The 9,415-nt window shown below is 41.3% G+C and overlaps 1 protein-coding gene across 2 annotated transcripts in view; it reads left to right on the top strand.

Annotated features, from left to right (window-relative positions):
* Positions 1-9,415, top strand: part of scube1 (signal peptide, CUB domain, EGF-like 1) — a 133,249-nt gene that overhangs the window by 106,425 nt on the left and 17,409 nt on the right. For both annotated transcript variants that reach the window (XM_046071836.1, XM_046071835.1), the window contains 9 exons: positions 292-408; positions 1,678-1,800; positions 1,955-2,074; positions 4,754-4,852; positions 5,379-5,495; positions 5,684-5,845; positions 6,221-6,424; positions 6,536-6,697; positions 7,255-7,422. In XM_046071836.1, coding sequence (XP_045927792.1) covers positions 292-408; positions 1,678-1,800; positions 1,955-2,074; positions 4,754-4,852; positions 5,379-5,495; positions 5,684-5,845; positions 6,221-6,424; positions 6,536-6,697; positions 7,255-7,422 — 1,272 coding nt within the window. The remainder of the gene's footprint in view (positions 1-291; positions 409-1,677; positions 1,801-1,954; positions 2,075-4,753; positions 4,853-5,378; positions 5,496-5,683; positions 5,846-6,220; positions 6,425-6,535; positions 6,698-7,254; positions 7,423-9,415) is intronic.

Here is a 9,415-nt window from a genome sequence, read left to right as displayed (position 1 = left end):
GGTCTGTAACACAGGCTTTCTGTTTGACACCTGCAGTCATCATCTGAGTGAGCGTCCCTTAACATTTAAAGTACAGGGTGCAAGAAGGATTGAATTGGATTGTGTTGATGTAAACGGGAAGACCAGTGAGTGAATGAACAAAAACAAGCAAATGTAGCCTAATTTACTCAGTCACTGATGATGATGTATCTCGCAGTCACCTTTGTCTCCATTTCCTGTTTCCAACTCTTTCCCTTGCATAAAGGTAAAGTTTTTCTCACCAGTTATGTATCTCTCATGTGTCTCCCTCAGACATTGATGAGTGCTCCTTTGAGAGAACCTGCGACCACACCTGCATCAACTACCCTGGCAGCTTTGAGTGCTTGTGCAACAATGGATACATCCTGTACGGCCTCACTCACTGTGGAGGTGAGAATCTGCCCCAACCATGGGAGAAATCCAAGAAGCAGTGGCTGTTTGACGTAGCTGAAGTGTGTGTGTAACAGAGATAGATAAATGTGTGTTTGCGTGTGTGCGTCTGAAAAGGTACATGCTTTTCAGAGTGTGAAGGTGCGGGATCACTGAGCGTGTGCAGACGGCTGCTGCTGAAAGCATTCTTACACCTCACTTCCCCAGAATCATTTCTCTGTGTATAATGTGTGTTTGTCTGCCTGCATCATTGTGTGTATGCAATGTGAGTCTGTGTGAGTGTGTGTTCCCAGTGTGTGTCTGCTTGCCTGTGTGTATTATGCGTTTCTCGTTGTTCGACTGACTGACGTCGCTGATGGAAAGTGGAGTTACCATGACCACAGCTGCAGGAGCAGGGTGTATCTGTATCAGCGCACACTGTATATACACTCAGTTGCTAGTTTATTAGGTCCACCTGGCTAAAACTAATGCAGTTCTGCAATAAACCCTATCTTCATCTTTATTAAGGTTCAAATGTTAAGGTTTTATTAAAAAACAGAGAGCTTTCTGTATAAACAAACACACCAAAATCTACACCCTCACATCTCTAAAACAGTCAACAGAAAATGAACAATATCACCTTCATGAAGGGAAACGTATTAGTTTAGCCAGGTGGACCTAATAATCTGGTTAGGAAAAAATTAATTTAATAATGGAAAAACAAAATATATGGGCAGAAAACCCCAGGATCATGTTCCAAAAATATAAACGAAAGAAAACCTTTGCAGCAGACTACATTGAGGACTGAAGGTGAGACTCACAGGTCTGTTAGAAAAAGGCTGGGACACTTCAAACCACCCGATGTTACCTGTGTGAGCAGAAGGTTCACATGAAACCAGAAAGTCCAAACCAACAGAACTTTAACCATTGCATTATTAGACTGGGAAGCCATTTTTATAATGTGCTGATTCAGAAAACCTTTCACTTGTAGCTTTGAGTCCATGCTCCAAACACTAAACAGTTTCAGAAGCTATTTTGTCAATGTACCAATACTGTAAAGGTATGTGGAGACTGCCAAACCCTTTTTGATTGCTCATGTTGTTTGCAATGGTTATGCCTTCACAGTCTGTCATCTGTACAATCACATGTGCCAAATATCCAGATCTCTTGTCTACCCCAATCTGTCTGTCTTTCTGCTTCTCCGTTGTCCGTTTAAAGGTAAAAACTGTTGGAGAAAAAAACTGACATTCACATGCACTGACAGTAACTTTCTCTGTGGTTGTGTTTCAGACATTGATGAGTGCAGCATCAGCAACGGGAGCTGTGAGTATAGCTGCGTGAACACCCAGGGAAGCTACGAGTGTGTGTGTCCAGCTGGACAGAAGCTCCACTGGAACAAGAAAGACTGCATTGGTAAGCACCAACCCTGCGTGTGCTTGTGTGTGTGATTTTGTTTGAATTTCTCCACATGTGGCGTGGTGGATTCCTCACCTGAACGCAGGTGTATGTGTGTGTGTGTGTGTGTCCAGGTGGTTGTCATGGTGATGTGACTCTGTGTGTTCCTCAGAGGCGGTGAAGTGTCTGCCCAATGGGAAGCCAGCACCCAGAGCCCAGCTGACCTGCACCAAGAGCGGAGGGGCAGAGGTCTGCTCGCTGTCCTGCCCCTCCCACGCCCTCTTCCTAGCAGGTACACACACACACACACACACACACACACACACACACACACACACACACACGCACACACACACACACACAGTTTATGGCCAGGCAGCTAATCAAGCAATTGATTAGTGCAAAAAAAGCAATGGAGATCGTACTGTGACGTGTATTGTGCTTTCCTGTTTTTCTTATGTTGACTTGTTGACAATGTTGACACAGATTTACAGAATGAATCATGAGCTGTTATTGATGAAGCTAATCCTTTATGCTGATAATTGAATAAGTATTTAAGTAATTTATTGGAATGATTTAATTTAAGGAAAAACACCAAACATTTGCCAGTGGCAACTTCAGAATTCAGCGTTATCATTCAGTGCCTACCACCTGCAGCAAGCAAAAATACAGTAATGGGCATTTGTCATTACTTTCTGCTTTGTGCTTGAGGCATGATGATGTCAGTCTGTCTGACAGTCAGGCCACCACTGTGGTCTAGACTGAAAAATCTCGATAACTGTTGGATGGATTGCCATGACTTTTTTTTTTTTACAGACATTCATGGTCCTCAGAGGATGAATTGTACTAACTCAAATCCCTTTACTTTTTAATTTTCTAGTGCCATCATCAGGTCAAAGTTAAAATGTTTCCCCTAGGATTTTGGTTAATGACTATGGAAGACTAAAACTTCCAAAATAAACCACTCAATAGATTAATTACAATGGCATTAAATGCAGACTACAAGAATTAGGTTAGAAAAACAATAGATGCTGGAGCGAAGTGTTTTTGGGCCCAGCCTCACTGATTATTGTACAAAAACACAACTTAACTTTATTCACTGGTTTGGAACTAGATCATATTTTATGGAAAACATAACTCTGTGATTTAAGAAGTTTCCTGATGGACAGATGGCTTCACTTTTTGCTAAAGCAACCACAAACTGCTGCTAAGTGAGAAAACAAGCTGATGCCAGCTTCAGTTAGCGGCTACTTTAGCAAAAAGTAAAGCCAGTGCTATCTGTCCATCAAGAAAGTCTTTCTTACAAGTCCGTAAATAACAGAAAGTTGCGGCAGAGCAATCGGAGGAAATCAGAGGGAAAACCTGAAACTATTTTCTTCATAAAATACGATGATCATCTCGATACGACAGTGACAGCCTGTCTGTCTGCCTGTCTCAGCAGCACGGCCAGTGGAGCAACCACAGTGGCTTTTTATTATGGCCTGCCTCAGGCACACCTGTGCAATCCCCATGCTGTCTGATCAGCATCTTGATATGCCACACCTGTGAGGTGGATGGATTATCTCTGCAAAGGAGAAGTGCTCACTAACACAGATTGTGACAGATTTGTGAACAATATTTGAGAGAAATAGGCCTTTTGAGTACATAGAGAAAGTCTTAGATCTTTGAGTTCAGCTCATGATGAATGGGGGCAAAAACAAAAATGTTGCATTTATAATTTTGTTCAGTGTAGATACATAAATTAAATACATTTAAAATAAATAGTAAGCAAATTAAAAGTAAAATATCAGTTTATTTTTTCACATTTATAAATTAAATAATGCTTACATTTATTTTTTATATTATTTTTGCTACATTTAATGACATATTCATTTATGTATTGAGTCATTTATTTATTTATCTTGGATAAAATAAGAGAGAAAAGGAGAATCCTTTGTGAAATAGCTCTCAATCAATTTAACTTTCTATCAAAAGAAATATTATATCCCTAAAAAATTTAAATAAAACTTTAATTCTTAGTGTGAAAAAAGTCACAGATTGGGCCTTTAAGTTGGTGACCCAGCAAATGAAATGAATTCCACTCTGTTAAATCATTCTGAAATGCCCTGAATGCTCAGATGTAGTTTTAGCTGTCATGCTGCACACGTTGCTGCCCTCTGGTGGAGACAGCTCAGGCTCACTCATGTTCTCATGCTTTATTGCTGTATAAGTTGACTTCTTGGGGAGCTCTCCACTCACTCTGCAAGGTTTTCTTGGCTTCACCCGTCCTAGCACTTTGGCTGGCACCGCGGCCTCTCCTACTGCGATACTCCTACTGCGATACTTAACACACATCTGTTAAGCGATTACATTCTTTGATCACACCATTTCTTCCATAGCGTGGCTCTCACTCTATTTAACTTGGCAGCCATGGTGTGAGAATGATGGATACCTCTCAGGCATGAAGTGAAATATGTGTTTTTCTGTCTTTTTGGAGTGCGTCTTAATTTTAGGGGGAGGGAGCTATGTAAATTCCTGTGGCGGAATGCAGCCCAGGCTCTTATTTAATCATCTCGCTTTTATGACCAATAAAAAAATTCATCCCTCATTTCTTACTAGAAATGCATCTGTGTGTGGACGTGTGAATCAAGATGGAGAAGACAAAATTCTAAGAGCTTTCATTTGAAATTTTTAATTATTTTTAATTGGGGTTTATGGTCTGTTTCATATGTGGATACAGGATAATTGTAAGATCATACAACATTTATACAATTCTTTTTAATCCACAGAACTGAGGATCCAAATGAAACACGTTTCCATACCCACACACACATACATACACTACTCAGGGGGTTAATGGTACAGGAGGACCCAGTCAGACAGTCCTTCCGATGAAAGTAACAACTCCTACCTCTCATCATCATGTCCAATTTCATTGTTCTTTGTGTAGTCTAATGTACAGTATATGCGTGCGTGTTTGTGTGTCTTACAGACTCGGAGAACAGCTACACACTGAGCTGTGGAGTGCCCGTCCAGCCTAGTAAAGCTCCTCAGAAGAGAAATACCACCACTGCCTTACCCACCTGTGCCGGTACTGTAGGCCAAGCATGATGGGAAATGAAGTATTCAGGGCCAGGTTTACTAAGAAAATGGCATAGCACAAATGTGCACTACAGTTTTCATTGGGTTTGAAGTTGCATCATCACCTGATATACTAAGCTCATTACATGACCTGTTCTGCCCTGCAGACACACCGTGTGAGTGAAGCAGAGCTCTAAGTGCAGTTCAACAGTGGGATTTCTATCATCTATCTATCACTAAGCACAGAAAATAAATATTAACATAGTGATGCTAATTACAAAAGATTTACTTTGGCTGTGGTTCAACTCCCCCTGGTACTGGAAAAACTGGTACTATTACTCTAAATATTACTCATAACATTCTAATAGTATAATCCTTTAGTTTAAATACTTTAGAATTTTCCCCACACAACAGACAGTTGCAAACATCTCGTCCTCAGTATATCCAGGGGAATACATAATCAGCCTCTGTTAACATGTCTCCTCCTATTATTATTTTTATTATTCTTATGTCCTTTCTCCTGTGTATGAATAAAGACACGCTGGCCCCGCCCATCAAACAGAAGGCCAGGTTTAAGATCAAAGATGCCAAGTGTCACCTGAGGCCCCGCAACAAAGAGAAACACAGAGATTCATCCAAGCAGAGCCTGCAAGGTAAAGAACTTCTCACATTTAGAGACGGACTGAATCAGCAACACATCCACTCAATGTTCAGGAAGCCTTTTTTTCACAGACACAACCACTTATAATCTATATTTCAACTGAATGTGTTTTTTTGTGAATGTGTGAAAAACTGCACTTATTAGTGCCTAAACATAATACGTTTTATCTTCTCCTGCCAGTTCCCCACCAGTTCCCCTGTACCGACGACTGCCAGGTAACTTTTGTCAACCTCAAGTGTGACTCGTCTAAGAAGCGCCGACGCGGACGCAAATCTCCTGCGAAAGAGGTCTCCCACATCACAGCTGAGTTTGAGATGGAGATGAAGGAAGAGGATGCCTCAGGTGGGATGTTCTTTCTTACCTGTTTTGTCTAACTACACTTGGAATGAAATAGTAAACAGACATACAGTGCAAAGAGAATTACAAGAGGCTACATAAATATCTGATTTAAATCTTTAAGATATGAATTCACACCTTATTCAATAAAATGTGGGGTTTTCAAACTTGAATGATGGCAGTTAAAGTTAAAAACATCAATATTAAAAACTGCTACAGAAAGCTTTTTGTGGTACCAAACTACATACATAGTACAATATGATGTATGATGTATATGGTACATATTTTGCAGGATAAGGAACGTAAGCAGAAAAGTCTTGAGGAAAAAAAAATCTATTTGTCTATTGGAGTTTGTTTTTTGATCACCAATTTTTGCCCCAGACTCGTGTAATGTGGACTGTGTGCGGGAGAGGATGAAGCATAAGTTGCAGAGCGCCATGCGGACTCTCAGGAAGTCCATCAACAAACAGCAGTTCTACATCCAGTTTTCTGGGACGGAGTATGAGGTGGCCCAGAAACCGTCCAAGGTACCTGAGGGTGCCGAGGCCTGCAGCACAGGGCAAATCCTCCGAGATGGAAAGTGTGGTAAGTTTGAAGTTTGACTAGTTGTCAGTTGGTGTCATCATGAGTAAGATCAATAGGAGCCACAGAGAGTAAAGTAACTCCTTCAAAGTACCCACCTGTGTCTTTGCTCAGTGAGCTGTGATGTTGGGACGTTCTACAGCGGTGAGCAGCAGCAGTGTGTCCAGTGCCCTCCTGGTACGTACCAGGACACGGTGGGTCAGCTATCCTGTGAGCCCTGTCCCAGCACTGAAGTACAGGGCGTTGCTGGTGCTAAGAACGTGTCTCAGTGTGGAGGTAACTCATCGTTCCAGTCACTCAAATAGCCCCAGATCTTATTGACACCATTACTGTATAAATCACATCCATACACAGGAGCTGCTCCATTCTTAGTCTGAATGAAGGATTTACAGCCTATTATAGTACCTTAGATCTTTCCTCTGGCTGCCGTAGACTCAGCTGTAGACTGCCAGAATTCTTAACACGTGCAGCAGTATAGCCGCAGGTATGCAGTAAATAAGTACAGACACTTACATACAATATGCATGTATAAATACGTTGGGTTGGCACCACCTTGTGGCCATGAATGCATACTGAATGTTAGCTACAGCCACAAGAGAGAAAAATAGACTAGTGTAAGTGTATTCAGTTACTGAGCTCCTTGTGGACAGCTGGGATTAGAAAGATATTTGCCAACTGATCCTACACTAAGTAACATCTTACATTTTGTAATCCATATTCCAACATCAACAAACAATGTCTTAGAGGACAAAAAACTACAGATAAAGACTGCAAGAAGAATAACATTAAAAAGCAAAATAAAGACAGGTGATATTCATCTTTTCTTCCCTCAGGTCAGTGTCCAGCAGGTCATTTCTCTCCTGACGGGTTCCGTCCATGCCAGCCCTGTACACTGGGCTCCTACCAGCCAGAACCAGGCCGGGTCCTCTGCTTCCCCTGTGGAGGAGGTCTCATGACTAAGTATGAAGGATCAGTCTCCTTCAGGGACTGTGAGGCCAAAGGTGAGACTTTGTGTGTGTCACCTTGTTCATATGTGTCAGACACTGTACATCCCTAGTGTACAGTATGTGTGTTGATACAGTTTTTGTTTACGGTTACTTCTCACACCATCAAATCAGCACTGTGGCCAAAAGCAATATCCACATAGAAATGTAAAACAATAGTAATGGTGGTAGTGGTACAGATATCAATACAAATTAATAATAATACTATAAGTACCATATGAAAGCAATATTATTATTATTGTTATTGTAATAATAATAATTATTATTAAATATTATGGGAAGTCTCACAGCCTTGTAGGACTATAGATTTTTGCACTGTGAAGTAGGTGAAAAAAGGCTGTGCTTGAACTTTTTTTAAATGTGAGAGTTAAAAGATATCTGATCAAAGATAACTCAGAGATTCCTCTCGGTGGTGTTTTGGGACAAGTACAGTAATTACAGTTTTGTCTGAGATTAATATCAGAATATTGCAGGTCATCTAGGTTTTTACATCCTTATGACATGCTTGAAGTTTAGCTAACTGACTGGTTTTCTCTGGCTTGATCGATAGGTATAATTGGGTATCATCTGCATTCATTGTTAACTTGTCCAAACGGAGATTGATCTGATAAATAGGACTTAAACCAGCTTACAGTCGTTTCTTTATTGCCAATGAAATGTTCCAGTCTCTGTAATAGGATGTGATGGTCAATGGATTCAAATGCAGCAGTGAGATCTAACAAGACAAGTACAGAGACAAGTCCTTTTTAGATGCAATTAGAAAGTCATTTGTAATATTTGCCACTGCTGTCTCTGTGCTATGATGAACTCTAAATCCTGACTGAAAATCCTCAAACTAGTGCTATGTAGAAAGTCACACAAATGTTTGGTGATTGCTTTCTTAAGGATCTTAGAGAGAAAGGGAAGGTAAGATATAGGTCTGTAGTTGGCTAAAACCCCTGGATCAAGAGTTGGCTTTTGAGAAGAAGTTTAATTACAGCTACTTTAAAGGACTTTGGTGCATAACCTGTTACTAAAGAAATGCTAAGTAAGGGTAAACCTGCTTTAAGCAGCCTAGTTGGGATGATGTGTAAGAGACAGGTTGATGGTTTAGATGAAGAAATCATTGAAGTCAGTTGCTGAAGATCGACAGGATTAAAGCAGTCTTAATACACTCACTGGTCACTTTATAAGGTACACTTTGGTAGTACCATGTCGGACCTCCTTTTGCCTTCAGATCTGCCTTAATTCTTTGTGGTATACTTTCAACAAGATGTTGGAAACATTCCTCAGAGACTTTGGTCCATAATGACATGATAGCATCACACAGTTGCAGCGGATTTGTCGCCTGCACATCCATGATGCAAATCTCCCGTTCCACTACATCCCGAAGATGCTCTAATGGATTGAGATCTGGTGACTGTGAAGACCATTGGAGTACATTGAACTCATTGTCATTTTCAAGAAACCAGTTTGAGATGATTTGAGCTTTGTGACAAGGTGCATTTTCCTGCTGGGAGCCCATTTGCTTCAAGGTTCAACGTGTTGTGCGTTCAGAGATGGTATTCTGCACACCTTGGCTGTAATGAGTGGTTATTTGTTACTGATGCCTTTCTGTCATCTGGAACCAGTCTGCCCATTCTCCTGTGACATCAACAAGGAATTTCATCCACACAACTGCCGCTCACTGGATATTTTCTCTTTTCCGGACCAAACTCCACAAACGTCTCGGGTTACGTATGTAACCCTGGTTCCCCGAGAAGGGGAACGAGACACTGCGTCGGTTACGACACTATGGGAACGCCTCTAGGCGAAGCAGGTCTGAACGTGAATGAAATCACTCCAATCCTATTGGCTTGTTGCTAGAACGGTAAGGTGTGACGGAATAACCGGAGGAGTATAAAGCACACCTGTACACACTCATCATTAGCTTAAACTATGAAGCAGGCGCTTCAGGCGGGGAGAGAGGTGCGGCGGGCCGACGCAGTGTCTCGTTCCCCTTCTCGGGGAA

Source organism: Micropterus dolomieu, linkage group LG16 (genome assembly GCF_021292245.1).
Source record: "Micropterus dolomieu isolate WLL.071019.BEF.003 ecotype Adirondacks linkage group LG16, ASM2129224v1, whole genome shotgun sequence".
NCBI lineage: Eukaryota > Metazoa > Chordata > Actinopteri > Centrarchiformes > Centrarchidae > Micropterus > Micropterus dolomieu.
The sequence above is the reverse complement of the archived record's forward strand: the minus strand, read 5'-3'. Positions and strand labels throughout refer to the sequence as shown.